At 46.2% G+C, this 24,022-nt stretch overlaps 1 protein-coding gene across 7 annotated transcripts in view; it reads left to right on the top strand.

Moving 5' to 3' along the window:
* The window catches only part of LOC144132589 (organic cation transporter protein-like), a 29,805-nt gene extending 6,193 nt beyond the window's left edge, over positions 1-23,612 (top strand). For 2 of the 7 annotated variants that reach the window (XM_077665081.1, XM_077665080.1), the window contains exons 5-11: positions 2,978-3,146; positions 5,184-5,331; positions 5,679-5,764; positions 13,423-13,637; positions 16,096-16,277; positions 22,553-22,717; positions 23,444-23,612. In XM_077665081.1, coding sequence (XP_077521207.1) covers positions 2,978-3,146; positions 5,184-5,331; positions 5,679-5,764; positions 13,423-13,637; positions 16,096-16,277; positions 22,553-22,717; positions 23,444-23,503 — 1,025 coding nt within the window. In that variant the 3' untranslated portion in view covers positions 23,504-23,612. Of the gene's footprint in view, positions 1-2,977; positions 3,147-5,183; positions 5,340-5,678; positions 5,765-13,422; positions 13,638-16,095; positions 16,278-22,552; positions 22,718-23,443 lie in introns of all 7 variants that reach the window. The other 5 variants (XM_077665082.1, XR_013314871.1, XM_077665086.1 and 2 more) reach the window with 5 other exon arrangements.
* Positions 23,613-24,022: the final 410 nt, after the last annotated feature.

Here is a 24,022-nt window from a genome sequence, read left to right as displayed (position 1 = left end):
GCTCAATTGTAAAACGATTGTTTTAGAGACATCAGAAGAAAGCGATAAAAAAAGTAGCAATTAAATCGACTTTGTCACCATCAGAATTGACAACAATCGTAAAATACAGATATTTCGTAGTGCTGGTTTCGCAAGTGTAATTGAAAAAAGGGGACAAACATTTCTATACCTTTTCCCATATGTGTGTAAAATTCGGTTTTCCTTAAGTTAAATTTACTTTTAGGTTGCACAGATTTAAGCGCATGGTTAAAATATTGTTTTGTATATATGACGTAATCACGGACAACATCTGAAAGCTTGGCTATGCTATTTTATTCCTGGGAACTGTTGAAACACCATGCGCCATATTTTTCTAGATTTGCAAATAATTCTATTGATTTTATTCTACTAATGTCCAAACAAAATCGATAGAGATAACCGGCTCAGCGAGATTTTAACGTTCCTAAACCGAGTAGACGTGCGAAAGCATGCGTTCAGCCTGGTTGGCTCATGCTGTAGCTTTACTGGGTCATCGGCACGTATGGCGACTATGTTAGTTCGGTAATAGTATTAGTTGATGAAGACGACGGTGCGTAGTGCACAGTGTGGGTGCTTGACCTTGAGGGTGACTGCGAAACCTAGCGTAGCAACAACCTACGCAGAAATAAAATTAATATTGCCGCGACCAGCCTTCGAACCCGCGGCGGCGTGAAGAGATCAGCTTTGCTGGCCACTCCACGATAGCACTATGCCATCACTACAGCTGATCACGCCTCATATAAAAGTGCAACACACTCTCGCGCTCTGCACTGCACATGATAGTCTTCATCAACTAATTCTACTTTCGAACTAAAATCGTCCTCAGGCGTGCCGACGACCCAGCGAAGCAAAACCATGAGCCAACCAGGCTGAACACATGTTTTCCCACGTCTACTCGGTTCAACTACTTTAAATCCCTGCCACTTTTTTTCTCTACTCGTTCTGCTTTATTTTATAACACTTTTTCTCTGCTTCTTGAAATAGTCTTCTGTTTTCCCTTTTTCCTAGTGTCAGCTGCAATATTCCAAGACGCATTCTTTAATCTACAAACGTTACGCGCGGAGTTCGATGTGTTTTCATGTTTTGCATTAATTCCGTTTCTTTTTGCACCATGTAACGACATTATGGCGCAGTGGACTTCAGTGTCGTCTCTTGCTTTGTTTTTGTGTCGATTATTGACACCCTTGTTTTCCCCTTCGAATTATGTTTCTTGTTAGGAGTGTTTAGCTCCTAACCTTCGATTGTCCTTAAGCCATTATTTTTTATTACATCGAAAGCTGTAATAGCTTCGCATAAGCCTAGTAAAAGCAAGCTAGGGGACGCACAACGGCAGGCGTGTGACGGGATAGGTGGACACCACCGCCACGTACCTCAAAGCGCGATTGGTGTCCAATGGCTCAGTGAGTCAATTATGCGCAGTTATTTTCCCCCAAAAGAAACGGAAATTTTAGCATGCGATTCAGACAAAACAGGTAACTAGATTATTTGCCTCGTTCAAGCGGGCGCGGGACTCCGTGATGTGTGCCGGGAAGCCGATCGAACCGGAGATCGCAAGCGGAAGAAGGCCGAGTATGCACGTTTGCGCATAGACTTCAAAAACGGCTTATGAGGCGCTCAAACAGGCAGTCTCCTGTAAAATGTCAAAATGGGCATGCCACTCCAGTCCTCTCAGTCGCAAATGGCAATCACTTTTCGCTGAATAATGTGCTAAAGCCCCGCCGTGGTGGCTCAGTGGTTAAGGCGCTCGACTACTGATCCGGAGTTCCCGGGTTCAAACCCGACCGCGGCGGCTGCGTTTTTATGGAGGCAAAACGCTAAGGCGCCCGTGTGCTGTGCGATGTCAGTGCACGTTAAAGATCCCCAGGGGGTCGAAATTATTCTGGAGCCCTCCACTACGGCACCTCTTCCTTCCTTTCTGCTTTCACTCCCTCCTTTATCCCTTCCCTTACGGCGCGGTTCAGGTGTCCAACGATATATGAGACAGATACTGCGTCATTTCCTTTCCCCCAAAAAACCAATTATAATAATTAATGTGCTAAAGTGGTAAGCTTGGATTTAATAATCATGATCTTTTTCTGAGAAGAAAACTAAAAGATAACCCTGATATTCTAAACCAAAAAAGTACTGGACTTGTCCTCGTGCCCAAGAATCGCCACACTTTCTCCAACGTCGCTTTTACATGGGACTGCTGGGACGTTCCACCAATGAGGCTTCGCCCCATTCTTTGGCCTCGTTTAGTGCGAAGAAGTTTGCGGGCATACAGTGGGCGGTGCTGGCAAAGGACATGTTTAATTGGAGAGGCTTGGGAGAGGCCTTTGCCCTGCAGTGGGAGTAGTAAGGCTGATGATGATAAAGAGCGCGATACGCCGTCAACGTCTTAGACCATATAGCTACCACAATTCTCTCTTAGGCTCCTGTGTCCTGACAACCTGGTCTTGGCTTAGTTTATGGGTGTATAACGTCGCAGCGTGACTCAGGGCGTGAGGAACGCCACCATGGTCGCCTACCAGAGTCGAGGGGTGGGGAAAGGTGCGAGGTGGTACGGCGCGCCACACTGCTGAGATGGATAGAGTGAGTAGAGAGAGGGTACGTCTTGTTACATGGTGATTGATTCACTGGATCACGCCACCCATCACAGTCAGGCTGAACACCAATGCTAACGCATAAACTCCCGTATGAATCGAATTCATCGCGTTTGAGCTTTTGATCTTTACCAATAGTTATGTACATTCGCACTCCGGCAAAAGCGCGTGTTAAAAAAGTTATTATAGTAAATGCGGTTCAAAACTGTATCCTCTGTGGTTGAGGAATTTTGCTGTTTGGCTATCCTGATGTTTGCTTGACATGCGGCTTCGTAAACGGATCCTGCTGTTTCCAAAGCCCTGTCGAAAACAGACGCGATAACAGTGGACTCAAGTATATGATGCTAGCACTTGGATTCTTTCTCGATCACGCCCAGTAATGGAGACGGTCTCACCAGCGCACCGCTACATGTCGACAATGACGATGGACAGCGGCTGGACGACGGGCATGCTGCTGCTTCCATGGCTCCACTACCTGGTCCGGGAGTGGCGTGCGACCCAGATCTACGCTGCACTGCCGCTTGTCCCGCTGCTGGCGCTCAGCTGGTAGGTGCATGCGCAAAGAATGCAGACGCCGTGTGATTCGTTGGCCTTTTTGAAACGTTTACGGGGACACGTTATGCTTACTTATATCGCACCCTTTGCTCCAATAGTATAGGCAAAAGGATGGCCGGATTTATGTGCTTCCTGCAGGAACGACCTTTAGAACGTTTAGTTTTGTAGTCGACAACCAAACGTGCATCACTCAACCCGGATAGTTGGTTTGCATCAACTCAAGCCTTAGGAGGAGAATGCTTCGAGAAGTTCACAGGGTCCGCAGTCGTTACAAGCCAGGTTCCGGTGGTACGGTTGTCCAAGACGGTCGCGCTGGAAATAAGGCAAAAGTCGCGAGACGGAGATCGGAGTCGGTACGCTTCCCTCGGCGCTGCAAACTTCTTGGCACTCGCCAGGGAGTCGTCCCGTTGAAGGGACTGTCCGGGCCGCAACTCAGTCAGACTGCTCACTCACTTCTAAAAACAACGTGTCTGGCGAGGAGTTAGCCAAAGTGTTAAAAATACCTGCATGTGTGACAGATATGGAAGTGAAACACTGCTGCAGGAGGTCGCCTCACGCGATCATAAATATATTCTACTTCGTAATAACCTGATTACCTAATTAAATGTATTAAGTGTCGGTACCAGTGGAAACGCGCGGTAAGAAAATTGTCTGCGCCAGCACTACCCGACATTAGATAACACGGCTTTAGCTTTCGTCTAATGAGATCACAGAATTCGAAGTGAAATGTGAGGCCGCCGCGAACTAACGCCGTAACTGGGCACAGGAAACTGACGTTTGTGTGGGCATTGGTTTATGGCTTTTTTTTTTGTTCTCAATCCCCCGGTTCTGTTGTGCCAATCATACCAATCCCGCTGATCTCTTACGCGGATATTACAAACCATTTGCGCCTCTGCAAGAGGGTACTCCCAGGACCCGCCAAGGGCCAAGGGTCATGACAGAACCGAGGAGTGACACGTTTGACGGCTCTAAACCGGGTCACTCTAAAATTTGAGACCTCGGCTTTCTTTCTTCTTCAGAAGTTGTTGCATTTTTGGTGTATTGTGTTTTTTGCACCTATATGAAATATTATGCAATAGAGTATGCAGCTCACTCGGTCAAAAAGCCGCCAGCGTAGTCGGCACCGCGTGCCGGAAATAATCGGGGGCTGCGTAAAAAAAAAAAAATCATATCATGCCAGCCGTTTGCCGCAGAATGTTCCGGGTGGTGTCATACAATTCAGCGTTTCGTGCAGCATGAACTTACTAATTAAGTTAGAGCCTAGCTCGCGGCAGGGATTCGTACCGATGACCTTATAATCGAAGGCTGCGTAAAAAAATCGTATCATGGTAATTTGTGGTTCTAATGATTGATGATTGATTGATGTGTGTGTCAGGAGATGAGTTAATGGCATCAATATAAATAATTAAGTGATAACTTAAAGAGATGAAAAGGGGGATTCAAAGGTGAAAAAATGTTCAGAATAAAACGCCAATGCTTGATGATGCTAATTAAAAGATTTAGAGTGTATAATTGATCGAATAATTAATTCATACAATAAAAATTTAAAAAATGCGTCAAAAAGTGTCAAAATCTCAGAATGGAAAGCTTAACCCACTCCGCTATCACGTCATACTTTTAAGGTGGAGCTTCGGTGTGCTCTCCATTTTTTAGCGTGTTCGTGCACTGTATTTCACAGTTGGTTGCGTAATAAATTACTCTCATGAAATAAAAAGTGCTTGCTTAGTTAATGTGACCGCCACCAATACTTGTTCCGGCCCCAGTTGGTAAAGTTTAAGTTGCGTTCCCTAGACCCACACCACCCCCCTACCGTCACTATTTCCTGTACCTATACCTGAACCCTATGTCGTTATCCTCCTGCATAGGCTGCTATTAGCCGCGATCCTCAATCACCCGTTGCAGTTGCCGCATGGCGTTTTTATGACGACAGTGCTGCGCAAGCTGTGCAACGCTCAGATGAAATAAACTTTAAAGGGACACGCAGAGCGAGAGCAAGGGCGGTGGAAGTTGGTTTTAACCTTCCATCAGTTTTCTGCCAGAGTCGCCCAGGTGGCTGATGGCCACAGGCCGCTTTTCGGCGGCAAAGCAAGTGGTCACCAAATTTGCGAAGCAGGGGCGTGGTCCAGCACACCAGGTTGACGAAATCATCGAGGAAGCCAAGCGGGCGAAGGCCGCGGTAAGAAGGTACCATTTCTTAATTTACTAAAATTAAATACTTATTTCAGACAAGCATTATTAATTCCATAACATGTCCCCCTGGAGCTCGAGGTTTTGAAGCTACAAGGCCACAGAAGTGAGCGCTCACAAACAAACCAGAAGCAAAAATAAAAAAAGGGAGCCAGACCAACCTACTGGAACTAAATATTTAGAAGTACACCTGAAGCAGTGCAGGCGGCTTCTCATTCGTGGTCGGCAGTTAAATCGAAGCAGCAAACCTTTTGGGCTCTCTGCAGTTTTGACAGGGACTGTATACTAACTCGAAAGTGCCTAACACATCTCTACGTGTCTTCCGTCTCTGTTCAGGCTCGCGATGTCGGCACTGCAAGCGTCGGTGACCTGTTCTCAACTAAACTCTGGGCCACAACAACCGTTCTGTTCAGCTTCCTGCAGTGAGTTCGCCCTCCACGATTAAAAGCAGTAGTATTAGAGAGATCCAGCATAGTGGAGACTTGCTATAGCGTAGAGTCACACCGGTTTGCCAGACGCATTTTGCGCGCTTGTGGTGGCTTACCAGACCCCGTGCCTGCCATTGCGCATGCGCGGGACGCGCCCGGTGATCCGGTGTGCATCTACGGTGGTGTTTCCGCTATGGTAAATATCAATTCAAAATTCTGTTCTTTTTTGCTTCGTTTTGTCACTTTCTGAACAGTCCAGTGCGGCGCGTTCTTTTATCCACAGCGTCCACATCTTCTGAAAGTCCATGTCATGCTCGTGTTGTTAGTCCTGTCAAAGTGACTCACGAAAGTGCTATGCGCCTAACTTCAAGTGCTCCTCCCGTAATATTCCTCAAATGTGCAAATATCACATACGTACAGGCGTGAACAGAAGTAAAGGAGCGCACCGCACAAGAAAGAAGTTCCTGTCAGCGCTGTCTAGCCGAGCTGGACGAAAGCTGAAAATCACCACGCGCATGTGAACGCCCACAACCTGCCCGACCCTCACACTGCTCCGCATGCCTCGCATTCGGCCGCGTCTGTGTCGTGCTGATGATTTTTGTGATCGAATGGTCACGCTCTACCGCGACGGCTCTACCTTTAAGCAGCTTCGTATGACAGCTGTAGGAGCTTTTTCAGCGCAAATAGCGTGCGTGCTTTGAACTTGAGTTGCATCTGGGACTCATTTGCGTCTCGCTATCGACCTAAAGTGCTCAAAACACTCCATCTATGCCACCGCAGTTTCGCGTTCGTTTATTATAGTCACCCCCAAAGCGCTGGCCTAGTCGTTTGAGCATCTGCCTTGCAAGCGGGGGATGCGGGGTTCGATCCCCAGTGCCGTCAGGTATAATGGGTAAAAGCTTTCCCCTGGTCTGGTGCTCGGTTCCTTTAGAGTGAAATGCCTGGGAAATGACCCTACATTGGGGAATGAAAAACCTTGTGCCATTGCGCTCTTTGGCCCCAGATGCCCTTGCGCCATAAGATTTCATCATCATCATCATTATAGTTATAGCTCCGAGGCACCGATGCAGCTGCAATGCATACGCCCCGTGTGTGTTTGTCCTGCAGCACATTGCTCTCGCGCTGGAAACTGGTCTATGTGCTCAGCTTAAAATAAGAGGAAACCGTCGCTCCTGGCACTCTTTACAGCGCGATCCAGCGTTGTAAGGATAGTTAGTGACTGCTCCCATAGGTTCGGGGTGCTGCTGCTGCGTTGCAACGCATATATTGTAAAACAGCGATCTCTAAATGTAACCGGTAGCAGTGAAGTAATATAGCTCGCACAGAGGTGTTAGGATTGCTTGCCGATGCCTGAAGTGGCTCATTCTCTGGTTAATAGGCGCACACAGGTAAGTATACGCTAAATTTCGCACGCGCGGCATGCAACAGTGACGCATCGCTGCTGTGGCATTCACGTCAGGAAGCGGCTGCTTATAGACACCCTAAGATCCGAATGCGCACCCAAGGTGATTACCCCAGCTTTGCTCTGCACATGACAGCGAGATACGCCGCACGCTGTTTCCGCGACGATAAGAGCAGGCTCCGGTACAGGGGCAGTGTGCTTCACGAGAGACAGACAGGGTGAATGCACTGGTCCTTCGTCAGCGCCTCGCAGGGGCAAGCCCAAGTGTCAGTGATGACTGCACTAAATAACACGTAACTGCGGCTGCACGTGGAGTGCTTTGAGCGCGTTTGGTTGCTAGCGTGACGCCGAGGAGTCCCAGAGGCAACTAAAGTTCGAAGCACGCGGGCTATTTGTGCTGAAAAAGCACCTCCAGCTGTCTTAGACGGAGCGGCGTAAAGGTTCAGCCGTCCCCGCGGGCTCTTCCTCATCAAGGCAGTAGCGCAGAGAGCGATCACCCGATCATAAAATTCACCAGCGCGATATAGACGCCGGTGAATGGGAGGCATGTGGAGCAATGTTGGGGTCGCGCTGGTTGGGGCGTGCGCATGCGCTTGGCAATTTTGAGCTTTCCCCAGGGTCGGCTAGGCGGCGCTGACGTTTTTTCTTGTGTGGCGTGCTCCGTTTACTTTTGTCTGCAGCTCTGCAAGCCAGCGGTCATTCTTACCCCGATAGTACGGCCTTTCCCAAAAGTAACCGAGATACGAGGTTTGTTCGTACATGATTGTAAGCTAATGATAACCTTAGTAAGTAAGTAAGTTATTATTCCAACCATGTGTACATGCTTGAGGGGAGGGTAAAAGGCATATTAAGCCTGACGAGGCCCGTCCCCCTGGTGCACCTGGCACAGCAACACAGCGTATCATGTAACATATAAATTAGCACAAACTAATTACAAAGGCAACATTACCACAGACATGTTAAAAATGAAACAAAATAAGTAGTCAATTATATCATTGATTAGAAGCATATTCACGAGTTTAGGTTTATGAGCTAGGGTTCTACTAAATGCATTTCTGTAATTTTTTTCCTAAATAGGCGTTCATTTCTGTATTTATGGATGAGATCCTTTATGTGTTAGTTAGAAATTAGAAGAACTATTATCTGGTATCTCGTAGTTTGAGAGCCATAATTTGTTCTTATTGTGGGTGACCTGGTACATTAATCTCTTAGCTGGTATTTTTGGTGTTGGTCAGTGTGCGTGATGTGTGAAAGTGTACCTCTGTAAAACAAGTGGGCAGCATGACTAGCAAGCCGCGATGTATTTAGTTTATAAATACTTAATATTTTTAAGCTACCCCAATATGGAACTGTGGTCTCTAGATAAGAAATACCTGCAATGACTCTGATCGCTCTTTTTTTGTAGCAAAAAGAGTGATTTCAAATTTGTGCCCGATGTGCTGCCCCTCACTAGAAGGCAGTAGTGAAGATGAGATTGCACAAACGCAAAGTAAAATTTTTTTAACCACATTGAAAGAATAGACGTAAATTTATTGATGATCCCAATGGAGCATGCTACTTTCAATCGTACAGAGTTTATGTGGTCATTCCACAACAAGTTTTCATTAAATATGACTCCGAGGAACCAAATACACTTAGCACGTTGAATAACATTATTTCTAACAATAATACTTTGTTCCATATCTATAACTTTGTTTTTAGTTTTAAAGGATACACACTTTGTTTTATTGACATTTAATTTTAACCTATTAGCGCTTAATCAAACAGAGAGCTCGTCCAGCCAAAGATTGCATTTCTGAACTATAGTTTCAATATGTTCTCCACTCAAAACCACAGTTGTGTCGTCCGCATATAGTATTATTTCAGGAGTGTTTGGTATATTGGCAATATCATGTCTTCGCCTTTAGCCGAAAGTCTTTGCCTTTCGAGACATTTTGGTCTTTAGATGTGCAATTCAACTATATACTGCTCCGTTATTTTTGGCAAAACGGGCACCAGTTTTGTGGACTGTAACACAACATCGATGTGTAACCGGTTAATGCATACACGTTTCATACGAGCATTCACGCAAGAACACAAATCAGCCCAGTGGATCAGTGTAGCCCGAAAATCCGAAACAGCAACGTTCATTGTGCCGTCTGAGCAATAGGCTTTGAAACACTAGGTGAGGAAAAAAAAACTTGAAGATGAGTGCAGAGACTTCATTGGAGAAATGCGAAAACAGCAGCGTCTGCCGCGACATTCGCGTCTCCGAGTCGGCGCCTTTCTGTACTTACTTAGGCACTCCGTTAAGATCGGACCGCCACTTTGCGATCTCCGATGCTAGCACTGGACGATGTGCACTATTTTCTTGCTGTACTTGTTTTGGTTCTAGACGTGATGTCACCAGATGTATGGATGTGGTCGCATTCATATGACGTCACATGGGCTCACTAATTAGTACAAATAATTAAATAAGTAAGTCACCCTGATTAATGACAATAGTCATTTACCGCCATTGTTTAAAATATAAGTAATATATTCCTCAGAAATTTAAACGCCATCCGTATTTTGCTTTATTACATTCCCGCTGGCATTATTGCACTCTAGTCAGGGGTGCCACATCTCGATCTAATTTAAAAAACTTATTTGGTATGCAAAAGAGAGCCTTACTATTTTGATAATTTATGTACATACGAACATGCCTAACGAATTCTTAGAAACAGATGAGATACTGAACACTGATGCTCCTCCTTTGTTGTTCCTTTTATTGTGTTCTCTACTATCAACGGCTTTCTGAAAATCAATTCAGATATGAACAGAAACCGTGATTTGTTCCTTTCTGCCTTTTCTGAGAAAGAACCACCTAAGGAGGTAAGGTGTAATTCCTCCTTGAAACCCTAAATTAGAACAAACTACGGAATACAATTACTTCATTGACGGATCCAAAATTTTATGAGTACTTATCCTGCCCTAACTGAAATAATCGATCACCCTTTTTCTCTGGCTGCTTTAATGAAGAGAGGTAAATCCTATTTTTCGCACAATCCGCCTTTTTCACGACGCGACTGCGCATGCGCCCATCCCCTGGCAGCGGTGACGCGAAACATATTGGAAGAGTCGCGCGCCACACGAGACCGGCCGTGGAAGTGTAAACAAACCGGCTTCCTACGTGGGGTGCGTTACTGCAGCCGTCGGGCGTTCTGTGCGACGCATTTGGCAATGCCTACAACACGTGTTGCATACAGCTGCATTGCCCAATATGTAAAGGGAAGCGAACTCGGATTTTTTCGCTTTCCGAAAGCTTCCCGGGACCGCCTTCGACGCGAAGCGTGGATAAAGCCGTTCGCCGGCTCGACGATCGTGGCCGCCATTGGGCACCGTCAAGACTGTGCGGGAACCACTTTGTGACAGGTGCGGACGAGGTACTGTGGTTAAATGCGTGTGCAGTCCATCACGAAATGTTTTATTGATTGGCAGGAAGGCCTCGAATGTCACCGCGGCACCCAGACTTCGTTCCGACGCTTTTTGCTTTCCGAAGCAAGAAGGCCAAATGGGCAAGTGCTGTGAGCCGCTTTCAACGCGCGGTGGAGCGGACAACGAAAAAGAAGCTACGAGAGCATTCACGCATGGTGCTACAATTTTGTCGTAATCTCCTAAGGAAATTTCCTTGTTTATGCCACTACATCTTGGCCAATGTCCCCATGTGGGTACGTGTCATGTATTAAGAGGCAGTAGAAGCAGAAGGTGCGTTATGCGTGTGTTCGCATCATATCCATGATGAAAAGTTCTGCGTGGTTTCGTCGGAATGGCTCAATGTGCGCTTGTCGCGTACGTCTTTATGGACGCGCATGCTTGTTTAACTTATGCAGCGGTGTGCTGTGGGAAAATAAAGTAAAATGCTAGCAGAGCTGCCATGTTGCGAGTACGCTTGTGCTTTTAGCGCTCGTGTAGCTATTCGGAAGCGCTTGAGCACAACGATTGCTTGTGAAAACTTGGCTTGGTTTGGTTTAGTGGGGTTTAACGTCCCAAACCTACTCAGGCTATGAGGGACGCCGCAATGAAGGGCTCCGGAAATTTTGACTAACTGGGGTTCTTTAACGTGCACTGACATCGCACAGTACACGGGCCTCTAGAATTTTGCCTCCATCGAAATTCTGCCGCCGCGGCCGGGATCGAACGCGCGTCTTTCGGGCCAGCAGCCGAGCGCCATAATTACTCAGCCACCGCGGCGGGATTGTGAAAACTGTGGTCCCCAGTCGTTTTCTGTGCTACGGCGTGCACGATGTAGTATCCACCTTTTATGGATGGCAGGCATATACAGTGGAAAACGCCATTCTCACTGATCGGGGATATTTCATTGAACATTATGTTCCGAATGTAGCCTTCATCTCTGAAGCGGCGGCCCTTGCTCAGCTGGCGATCGCATCGCATGCCGCATGATCGTAGATACTGAAGAATTTGCTCTTCGGTGGGCTCAGCAGCCTGCCTCGGACTTCGCACACAGCCACCAGTCAATCCTACAAATTCTCCAGGCACCAGGTGCTGCCCAGGACACGCCATCGTTGACAGATTCCTACAAAACGTGCTCCGCAGCGGCACTCACTCCGGCCGGGTTGGGCGCACAGTACCCTTCCGATGAGCGTCCAGCGCTGTACGCGAGGTGGCAGCACAGGAACATGAAAAAGGCGGATTGTAAGACTTTCTGACGGTTTCCTTGAGTGCTAGTGCTTTGTTTGTGCTTATTACGGGATGTCAATGAATTTACGCGAGAGGGATTTGTGCACTTTCATCAGTAAGTCATGCATATTTTGGAACTCGTCGTGACACAGTCTATTTATTTTGTAAACCAAATGACTTTTATAACAGATTGTTATATGGCAATTTGTGCCAGCACTTGTGCTTGTGTTGCCGAGTTATGAAGGTGCAGGGGCCTAGTCAGGAGGTCTTTGTTACCGCCTTTTGCCTGTGTTCCATGGCTCTATTGTCAAAAGCATATAAAAGTCAAATTCAAATTAAAGCGACACCGTTAATCAAAGAAATCAATAACAGATGACTAATGATTCTGACTCGATATTGTGTAATCATTGACATTATATGCTTCACCAAACCACTCTTTAGATCATGACTGATGACGCCACATGTTGTTAGTGACTATTAGTTAAATAACAATGGAAGGAAAAGATGTTGCTAGCCGCGGCATCTGCCATCGAAACTTGAAGTACCTGAGCTGCGGCTAACGTGAGAAAAAGGACAGGGAGAGAGAATGAAAAGTTGGAGCGATAGTAAGAAAGAATAGAGGTAGGGAGGAAAGATACACTCTAGACAAGTGCAGAACATCTGGCGACACATTTTGAACTTAGCACCAGGCTATTTATTTCCATCCAGTAATCGAATCTGACATCATCAACGACGTCATATGTCACCCTGCCTTACGGTGGTATTGGAGTAGGAGACTGCACCTGCACCCCCCCCCCCCCCCCGCCAGAAAAAAAAAAGAGACAGACGATTTAACCTCCGAGCGTACAGCAAAAAAAAAATCGGTGAAATGAAAAAAAAAAACTCGGTTTAAAGTGTGTTTCCAACTGGGTATGCAAAGGACCTGTAGCCGTCCGCATTTTTTTTAAGAATCTCCTGGAATATTCGCGCTGCCTGACAGAAGGTACGTAAAAAAAATGAACCACAGTGGAGGGAGCGGCGTCAGCTAAAATATTGCGGTGGGGGCTCGTTGATACGAGATTCTATAAATATTAAAACGGAGCAAATAATGGGGCACAAAAAAGAAGCACAGAAACAAAAAAGCGCATGCGGACCAAACACACGTCTCTTATGTGAGCCCTTACGCTCTTTTGTCCTCTGTTAAGAGAGACCACCATCATGCGGCAAAATGTGGCCATCTGTTGACACGAATAAGATGCAGAATATCGGTGGGATATTTGCGAAAGTTTGGCCGCTTTTGCTGTGCTCGATGGCGGGTGCCGGGGGTAGCAAAAATCTTTTACTTCATTTTTATTATTTTAATAAAAACCACTTATTACTACTACTACTCCACCTCTCAAGCACTAACGACGCCGAGTGGATAGGGATAGTGTCGCAGGCAAATAAACTGGCCAGTTTCAGATCTGTTTTGAAGTCAACTCTCGGCTGCGTTTTTATGGAGGAAAAACGCTAAGGCGCCCGTGTGCTGTGCGATGTCAGTGCACAACTCCGCAGCTGTCTTGCACACGGTGCGACGGCTGGCGTGCACTGATCTGCGAATGTCCACCGCCAGGATCGTCAACAATTTGGTGTGGTACCAGACGACGGTGTCCACGGCAGGTGTGGGCGGCGACCCGTACGTGACCTTCACCATCGGCGCGTCGTCGGAGTACCCGGCGAGGCTGACCAACGCGCTGCTCATCAAGTACTGCCGCCGGAGACGCACCATCTGCGGCAGCATGTGGATCTCGGCGGTCGTCATGGTCGCCCTCTGGATAGTGCCGGCCGGTGAAGTGCACTTCATCTTATGTAGAGTGCAGTCGCAGCAAACCCTTTCGGAAAAACCCGTGCCTTTCAGTGCGTTCCAGCACTAAGCCATATATACAACACTGGCTTTCTCCTGGACATATGCAGGTCGTTGGTTATCACTGGGATGGACACTGGTTCCACTGTGAGCATGCTGAGCCGCGCTGGAAATTCTTGGGTCACATAAAAAAACGCGATTTTACCCAGACCGTGGTAGCTAAAACGGGGCCACGCTGAAACTGCACTGGGCTACCTCATTGCTGCACGCGCAGGCGCTGTGACCGTGCACCAGTTAGCCGACTTTGGGAGAAAAAAAACAACGCACTGCTGCATCTAGTAAAAAGCGGAAAGTTCCAGACTTGAACAAAGGCACTGTTCGTTCTCTTCGCGTGAAATGCAAGCTCCGTCTGCTTAGACCATCTCTTCTCCTCTGCAGCGGCTGCAGATTTACTTGAGATCGCCCGACAGGCAAACTTCACCACAAAGTTTTTACCGCATGGGACTGGCACTTATCAGTAATTATATCGGCTTTCTCCGATGTGACATATACTTTGGTTTAAACTGCATTACCTAAAAGTACGTGCAACACTGCAACACGTTCTGGGCAGAACGGGCTCGCTAACGACGATAAATTCCGAACCATACCAAAACACCAGTATCAGCAGCACACCGGTACGATAGTCATGTATGGCACTGAAACGCTGGCCCCCTGCGGCACTGGACTTTCCGATAGAGACGGCTGGTTGCTTACGACGCCTTAAGACGATTACCGTCCAAGATGCCATTCTTGAAGCGACGACAGACCAAGCAGAAAGTCAGACATGGCATGTTGAGAATATTCGGTATGTAGCGCCATTGGTGTGTAAGAGCATCCTGAGATACTTCAAGCTTGATGGTGTACTCAGAAGAATCCTATATCTTCTACAAGTTTCCACAGAAGCAAAGCACTATGGCAGGCCAAACAAACAAGGGGCTGTGAACGTGTACCGAGAGGTAATTACCGATAGGAGGAAAAAAACAATGCACCGGTGTACACCAGGTTGCAAGTATGCAATAAGTATGCATTAATTCGTGTTTCTCTTCACAGACTTATCTTTGAGGTCAGTGGCATTGGCCTTCCGGAGGTAAAATGACCACTAGCCTTCAAGAGGAAAGCTGCCAGAGCAGCAGGAGCTGCATAGATGTTTTTCTGCCAGACCATTAAGGCAGCCATAAAAAAAACAGGCACATTACTTTGAATTCCTAGTAAAAATAGGTGTCTTATGCAAATAATAATGCAGTTTTGCTGAAGGAGCAAATACCCCAGCTGCAGCAATACTAAACAAGTGTTAGCGGAATATCGTTTTATGAAGCCATGTGGCAGAAAAGATAATGGCGGGCGGATAATCTATTTCTGGCCAGTGCCAGAGCAGTCAACAGGTAAGGTATAGAGGGGCGTGGGAAAGAAATCTGTAACCCTTACTTACAAAGAAAGCAATAATGAGTGACGTTTATTCTTTTGGCCACATGTACTTCCGGGCCGTATTGAAATGCAAGCACTCAAACCTGTTGCACTTCAAGGGTGAAGCCTAACATCGATCAGTAAGCATGTGCGAGGACCCTTTATCTAGAGACGTGACTAAAACTAGTTACTCATTGAATGCAACACGGTGAAAATTCTATTCATAGGCAGTGCTATCATTTAATTCTGGTAAGATGGCACATTTTAGGGAAAATGTTTCAATGCGAGGAGAGCAACGTATGTACGTACGCACTACATTCAGTGCTATTAAAGCGAACAGCCTGCCGTAAACAGCTATGTGATTGTTTTCAAACGCTTAGAGTTGGCAATGGCATTTGTGTGTAGATATTACTGACCGTCTCTAAGAAAGGTCAGCGCAACAGGTATGTCTACAGTTGACAAATCTGGCTAGCATCTTCCAGCATCATGTGCCAGCGGTGCAATGACAACACAATAAATGCTGTTGTAGTGCAACTCAAAAGCAATGACCGCAGATAGAGAATGTTTTTCTTTTCCGCTGCCAGATGTGTCCATTTCTGGATCATGTTCGCTGACTGCCAAATTATGTGACCGTGTGGACATACTCACCACATTACTTTTCCGAATATCCCCGTTTTATGTTAGAAACCAGTCTATAACGCGCAGAAATCACATTTCCAGGTATAGAATATATCGAAAGCATTCGAAGCTTGCATAGGCAATGTTCAGACTGGATGTACTGAGTTGAATTCTCGCGATGCTTATTAGTAGCAACGTTGGTAGGTACGCAGATTCATTCAGTGATAGACTTTCTGCGCAAGACGCATATAATCAAGGTTCTAATACAAAGTTCGATTAAAGTGACGCGTCATCCTGCTTCCTGCTGTTGCCTGGAAAAGTGACTACGAGCAGTAGAGTAACATAGATTCGCGCTGAAATGCTACGACTTGTGCTCTGCAGAGTACTCGTGGGTGCGGTTGGCCTTGCTCATGGTGGGCAAAGTGGGCGCGTCGGCGAGCGGTGCCGTGATGCGTGTCCACCTGTGCGAGACCTACCCGACCATAGTGCGCTCGGTCGCTATGGGCTTCAGCAGCACACTGGGATGGCTGGGCTCGGCCTTGGCCCCTTTCTTCGACGACCTGGTACGGCATACTTGCGCGTATTCGACCTGGCGACAAGTGCCAGCTTTGATGGATGCTCCGCAGCCAAGAAAAATGGCTGCTAAGCTGAGGATGCGGGTCCGTTCCCGGCCGCGGCTAGATGGCGCCCTTGTAACAGCTCAGTGGACGTTAAAGAAGTAGACAATACATCTTTAATCCTTTTTTTTTGGAATGGTGTCCACAAAAACAGTGTACATGAGTCACGACGTGGACTTCACTTATGCAAAAAGATTAATTTATAGTTATTTATTTATTTATTCAATGTACCCTCAGGGGAAAAGGCATTACATAGGGGAGTGGGTTAATTAGGATAAACAACAATGAAATAGAATACAGTGGAAATAGGTACTACAAAATAAATTTCCTCCAGAATAAAACAAACAACATCCAGAAAACATGAATAGTATAGAAATAGTGTATACAATACAGTGAAAGCAGATAAACACACAATCAACTTTCTTCGGAATAAACAATATTAGCTATAGCGTCATGAAAGATTTTATCGGGAATGGCTGCAATATCAGGGGGAAGGCGGTTCCATTCCACGGATGTGCGGGGAAGATTTGACTGAAAAGATTTGGTGTGGCATGTTGGGATGCCAATCTTGTGGCGGTGATCGATGCGACGTGAAATGTATTCGGGGGGTGACATGAAATAGTTGTGAAGCGCAACGTGATGATATAGCTTGTGAAATAGTGTTAGGCGACCAATTTTGCGGCGAGATTGTAACGGTGGTAGTGAGACGTTAGATTTCATAGCTGTGATGTTTGCCGTACGGTTGTAATTTGAAAGAATGAAGCGAACGGAATTAGTTTGGACTAATTCCAATGAATATGTGAGATTTTCATGCGTAGGGTCCCATATTGATGCTGCGTATTCTAGTTTAGTACGTATGAGTGTTTTGTAGAGTAGAGGTTTAAGGGATGAGGGAGCGGTAGAGAAATTGCGGCGTAAGTATCCTAACATGCGGTTAGCGTTATTAATCACGTAGTCAATATGAATAAACCTTGTTAAGTTTTTAGCGATATGAATTCCGAAGTACTTATGTCTTTACCTAATCAAGAGGAGTGCCATCAAAATAATATGAAGGAAGAGCGTTAGATGTCCGGGAAACACGCAAAGCTTTACATTTATTAGTGTTTACTTTCATATTCCATGTAGTGCACCAGTTTGACAGCAAGTTTACAGCAATAACGTGAACGATTATTTATTTCCCGAAATATTACAAAATCGTCAGCAAAAAGGTGAACGTTAGAAGATATGGTAGAAGGAAGGTCATTAATATAGATTAAGAATTGGAGTGGTCCAAGGCCTGATCCCTGTGGAACGCCAGATAGCACGTTAGCAATCGTTGAAGTGTTATTAGCATGCACAAATTGCCAACGGTTTAGAAGGAAAGATTTAATCCATTGGAAGACGTTAGGATCGAGATTAAGATGGCTCAGTTTATGTAGTAGCAATTTATGGCATACTTTATCAAAGGCTTTGGAAAAGTAAAATAAAATGCAGTCAGCGCAAGGTGGGTTGTCAAGTATGCGGTATAGCTTATCAGTAAAGGCAAGTAATTGAGTTTCACAGGAGTATGTTTGAATGAAAACTATGTTGTCAGGCGTGAAAAATGAATTCTCATAGTGCTCCCCGCGTTGTTTATGTTATAACAAAGCCCATTAATGGTTGTCGAGATAAGATTTCAGCCCAAGAAAATCAGAATGTTGCCCGAATGTTGTCTGTAAGTAAGAACTTCAGTGCACAGTTGAACAAAATGTGGTTTTAACGTTGCGTAGGGCACGTCACCGTTATGTTTCAGACTTACATCCAAGTAAGGTTTTCGGGAACAGCACGTAGCAGCAACATTGCCCATGTAGCACCGAACATTAGAAAAGTGTTATAAAAATGTTATAGAAATTACAGTAATGTTACATAACGTTAAAAATTATCATAAAACATCGTGTGTTATATAGAACACACTATTTTAACGTTCTAAAGAAATATTGTTTTAATATAGTCTTCGAAACGTTATTAATGTTAGCGTAAAAACTATGAAACAACATTACAAATATATTTCGAGCACTGACTTCAAGAACATTTCTCACTATTTTTAGAGTAAAGATGCTTTCCAACTAGTAGTACTTTGCAACCACATGTCTTAGATAGTACTCACCCTAGATTGCGTGCACAACCCCATTATTTTGTAAGAAAAACTGGTTATTACCCGTTCGCCACTATCACTGATGGGACATCCCTCAGTAATGGGTGTATAAGCTTGACTCCATGATATCCGTTTGGAGGTGAGTGGATATGAGTTGTATGTTGTGCTGTGCAGTGGAAATGAAGTGTCACCATCATTGCTGGTTCTTGCAGAACGTTGTAAGTTGTGTGCCAACACACCCGGCGGGCCTGCATTCTTGTGCAGGGCTGCTTCACCATTTTCGAGAATGTTACATTTATGTTTACATGTTTTACTAATGTTCGGGGAAGCTTATTCGAACGTTTATATGTAATAATATAGTAACCTTCGAAAAAAAGGACATTAAGCACATTGAAAAAACATTTCGTCATAACAAAATGTAACAATACTGTAATGTTTCGGTGCTACCAGGCTGGGTACAAAAATGTCGCCAACATTTCAGTGCGTGTTTAGACAAAATAATGTATACTACTAAAAGATTTCAAGAGGATTGGGTAACCTCAGCAGGTATCCTTGGCTGGGTAAGGATCTCGAGGCTCCCAGTAAAACAACTAGAGACCTCAGCCTTCTTCACAGGGTTGAGAATGTGGCTGAGGTGCGTTAAAATTCAAACAGCCCAGTGGATAAAATATATATACGTTTACAAGAAATCCTGTTTCTCTTAAAAAGCTAGAAACGCTAGACGTGTCTACGATTCCATTCCAGCAACAACCAAAGCTCGAGGACAAAACATAAAACTGTGCAGGGTCCCGAGTCATATCGGAATAAAAGGCAACGAGAGCGCAGATCAGTGAGCAGCGCAAGCTCGTGGCAAGGAAATAAAAAACTTAATATAACTTTTAGAGATTGCACGAACTCAGTACAGCGTAAATTAAGAAAAAAATTACAGTCGTCTTGGAACAACCAATTAAATAACAAATTACACTTGATTAAGCCAATTTTAGGCATATGGAAGTCATGTGTGCACCAGAAACGTTTCAAGGAAGTGATTCTCTGCCGTCTCATGGCAGCCAAGGGGGCTCCTATGACCCTTGGAGACAACACATCATACTTGAGGAAAAGCTGCCGCGCTGCATCTCTGGAGAAATCATCCGGAGCTAAGTTAGCTGGGAAGCATGCTACGGCCGCTGCGTCAGGACGACGGGAACCATGTTCCATTTCCCGGAACGTTCGCCAGAGAAGCATTCGATGACTTTGTTGAGAACTGCTTATACCACGCATGCCACTGCCGCCGCGCGAGATCGCATTCATATCTGTGAGCCTTAGCAGTAGGGTAATTCATCCTTGTCCTTGCTTGCGCACAAGTCGAGTCGTGGGAGGATGCCATCTCCGCTTGTTAGCGAGCAGCCCACATGTTAAACAGACCCACATCTGGCACCGGGCGATTGACGTCGTTCCAGTGACAGCAGTAGCCTTATTCGGCGCAGTTTGTAAGCATGCAGTCCACAAGTCGCGTACATAACTGCAAAGAGATCTTCGAGGGTGATGCGAAAAGTGTCCCAATTGACCACAGAACACCTACGTCATAATCGGCGGGCCCTTGATGGATGGAAACCGATGATGATAGGATGGTGATCACTACCATATCAGTTTGGCTCTAGGTTCCACGAGGGAGTGCCGGGATCTGACCACCACGTAAGGTTCCGAGTGTAGCTCAGGAGCGAAGGAACAAGGCCGCTGATGCGAACTGACACCAGAACAGAACTGCGAGCAGTGGGTGCACGAGCCACGGCCAGGTGTCGTCTTTATTTTCTTCGGCGGGTGGCGCGCGCTATCCGGTTTCCCGGCGCCACCCAAGAGAGGGCGCTACAGGGGCCCCCGCCTAGACTGGAAGTCGAAACGGGCGGAGGGCCGGTGATTGCACTGGAGCACTAGGTAAGGCGGCGATGCGAGACTTTCTAGTGCAGTCTCCACGTAAGCCGGCTTAAGGCGGACTAGGCTGACGGTATCTTCACGGCCGTTCTGTAAGAGGGTGGCGGTTTTCGGGGTGCGGCGGAGAACGCGGAATGGTCCGTCGTAGGCCGGTGCGAGTGGTGCTCGGACAGCAGCGCCGCGGAGCACAAAAACGTGGGTCGAAGTGGCCAGGTCAGGGTGCACGAAAATGGTATGGTGGCGGGACGGACGCGGTGGAGTAGGCCGGAGATCTTTAACGCCGTCCAGCAGGCGTTGAAGGTATTCTTGGGGCTGGGCTGGGAGCAGCTGGGATGTAAAGTATTGTATTGTGTTGGGTTTTATGCCGCATAACTTACTCAGGCTATCATGCGCCAAACACATGGTATAATTTATTTCAAAATTGGGTGTCCTCAGCGAAAGGCCTTGTCTGGACAACAAATCAAGTGTAGACCTCAGCCTTCTTCTCAGGCCTGAGAAAATGGATGAGGTGCGTCATAAGGCATGAAAGGCTTTCTCCTTTAAAAAAATTTAAACAATTGCCAGATGGATGGCTATGAATTGGTTACAGTGTGATACATCCTGTCTACGCCACTCATGAGGCAAGAAAGGCTTTTTCAGTAAAAAATTCCAAGCGATTCGGTAATGCCGTATTGCTCCAAAGAACTCGCAGCTTACTCTCAGAGTTTTTGGCATACTAGACACGCACGGTGTGGTCAGTCATTTAACCGTATTACTAGAAAGCTATCTTTACAACACTGTGATTAACCATGAGGCGTTCAGTATTTTTGTCACTTCATGGCACAAAAATACAGTGAAACCGAAATGTGTCATGATAAGGTTGAATATTCAAACGAGAGAATGACAGGTTTATTGTTTACACTGGATATATGCCAGAGGTCGTACTATATGCCACGCATTTTTTATCAATAATGACGGGTTGACAACGCTTACTTCGGTAGCAATAAAGCTTCTAAACACGAAAAAAAATCCTTTGAGTGAAGCCAGCAAGACCTGCAGAAATAAAATAAAGGTCGCCACGCCTGGCTTTCGAACCCGCAGCTGCGCAAACTGACCATGTGCGATGACCACTGCAGCACGGAACACTACCCTGTCAACCCTCGTGTTTAACTGCCATCTCTTGCGCTGTGCATGGCGTGTCGTCTCCAACTTTTAAGGCCCCAAATTATTAAAGCGAAAGCCTTTATCGGCTCATCATTCGCCAGCGTGGATGTTCGCTGAAAAAGTGTTATAATATAGCTGCTAATCAAACGTGGTTGAGGTGTCCACCAAGATTTCATATCTGAGAGCTACTGTGTCCTTTCCTCAAAACACACGATTTCGCATTCCTCCACGTAAGCAGACAAGTGTCCTCACAGCTGAATAGTAATTAGTTAAATATTATTGGTAAATAATATTTGGTTAATTAGTAATACTAGTGGTTGATGTAGTATGTCGTAACTGGAAACTTCGTATACGATAATGCACTGCGCATGCGCAAGCCGCCAGCAGAAAATTCACCTGCACTTCAGCCTACTGCGCATGCGTGTAATGTCATTGAGTAGCGCCACCATCGTTCGAGAGGAGCGCTCCACAAGCAATCATGTGAGACGCCTCCTGACGTGTACGTTCCCTGTATCCAGCAACCAAGCGTGCGCGCGCTAATGAACGTCAGCGACAGTGTCATGAAGCGAACAGTTGTGTTGTCTTTAATCAATATCTTCGCCATACATCGGCGACACTAGCAGCAAAACCACACTTAAGGTCAACAAAGTTCCCCTCTGAATTTTGTGTAGTGCTTTAGCTCTAACCTTCCCAATCACCGATTTTGCCCACCTTCGCCAGAAGCTTGACGTTGCGGCCCTTGTTTCGAAAAGAAAGCGAAATGAAAACGCGCCTAGAGAGTGCACATAATAGGCATTTGATCGAGTAAGGAAAAATGGCCTTAACTTTTTTGTACCTTCATTGTGATAGCGTGCATTCTGGCATAAAGTATTAATTTGCAATAAAGATCACCCAAAAATGGTATAAGGGTAAAAGAAGAAATCGCTTAAAAACACCGCTCAGGGCCGTTCTGCGAAGTGGGCTGAACTGACCAGATTACGGGCTGCCACACTGTCGCTTTGTTCGCATGCGTTGCTCATAGCTCAATGTGGCGTTCCCATCCCGTTTTCTGCAGGGTCACGCGACGCGACCGTGGGTGCCGAACGCTGTGGCAGCTGTGCTTTGCGGGGCCGGCGCGGGCACCTCCTGGCTGCTAGCGGAGACCTTTGACGAGACGCTCCAGGATGGCTTCGCTAACGAAGGGCGGCGCTGTGAAGAGAGGCTCATGTCAAAGTTTAAGGTACTTTCAGTGGGATGCCTTCAAGCGCCAACACTCACGTTCGGTTGAAAAAAAATAGCCTCAACACAATATTAAAACTGTTCATTCAGTTACTGCTTACAAGGAAAGACTCATCGACTACTTTCTAACGGGATAAATTTCGTAGGTACTCCCAACAAAATTCACTTTTTTAGATTGGCCGCGTTTCCCATGCGCTTGATCCAGTGAGTAGCGTCCTCTATTTTCAAATATAAGGAAAGGAACACTAAGGAACATCACGCTGAGGTAAACCAGTTTTCCCCTCCGTCTCTACGCGGCCCAACATCACGTGTCGAGACAGCGTGAAGGGGTGAGCGAAGCGGAGTGGCGACGGGGTCGTCACCTAAACGGTTACGCGGATTGCCGCGGAGCGATTCGAGGTCTTCCCGATCTAACCAGAGTCGCGAGCGTTTGTGGCTGCACTAGGGAAGTCACCCTAGCCGCATGCACTCTTCACCTACGGCGGCAGGTGCACCAGTAAGCTCTCTGGTATTCCTATCTCATCAAAGTATTTCAACTGGAAGCGCGTCTATGGAAAATCTTTTTCCGTTCCTTTTAAGTAAATCAGGTGACAAATTTTCTTCAGACAAGACACTAGGACGGTGTTCTGCATAACAAAGAAATAGCGATGTCGCGACCACACAAACGTGAAACCTACACGAATTGCAAAAGGTAGTTTTCTCACATTCATTTCGCATTGTTTTGCAGGGTAACCGCAGCCCTGAGCTCAGATGCGCAGCACATCCACACCGTGGGAATGACATTTAGCCGCGCCTCCCGAAGAGCACCAGCGCTTGACGACTGAAAGTTGAGGGAATGCACAGGCTTGCGACTGAATAAATGAGTGCTGAAGCACAAGGTATTGGCTCCTTGAAAATATGCGGCTTCCTACACACACGAAGGTGTCAAGAACAGCTATTTTCGGAACGGAGTTGAACTAAGATTAGATTCGATGGTTCACGATCACCTGTATGCAGCCGATGTCCTTGTGGAGGAACGAGCACAGCGGCAGCGCAGTGCTCGTTCCTGAAACATGGTTGACAAGGAGCTCATGCCTGAACTCCTGGAAGGTAGGTTTCGTAGTCCTCTCCCAGGCGAGCAAGAGTATTCACTCGACTTCGTATACCTTTGTAGACAGATGCAGTTGACCCTACTTCGGTTATAGCTTTACCGCACAAGACAGCGAAGCGTAAGGGTCTATCAAAATAAAATCAAATAAATCTTTTATTTCAGCTTGTGGTTACAAACTGGGGATGGCGAGAAAAAAGCAGCGAATCAGACGCCGCT

Source organism: Amblyomma americanum, chromosome 5 (assembly GCF_052857255.1).
Source record: "Amblyomma americanum isolate KBUSLIRL-KWMA chromosome 5, ASM5285725v1, whole genome shotgun sequence".
Classification (NCBI taxonomy): Eukaryota; Metazoa; Arthropoda; class Arachnida; order Ixodida; family Ixodidae; genus Amblyomma; species Amblyomma americanum.
Note: the sequence above shows the minus strand (reverse complement) of the source record. Positions and strands in the feature narration are given on the sequence as shown.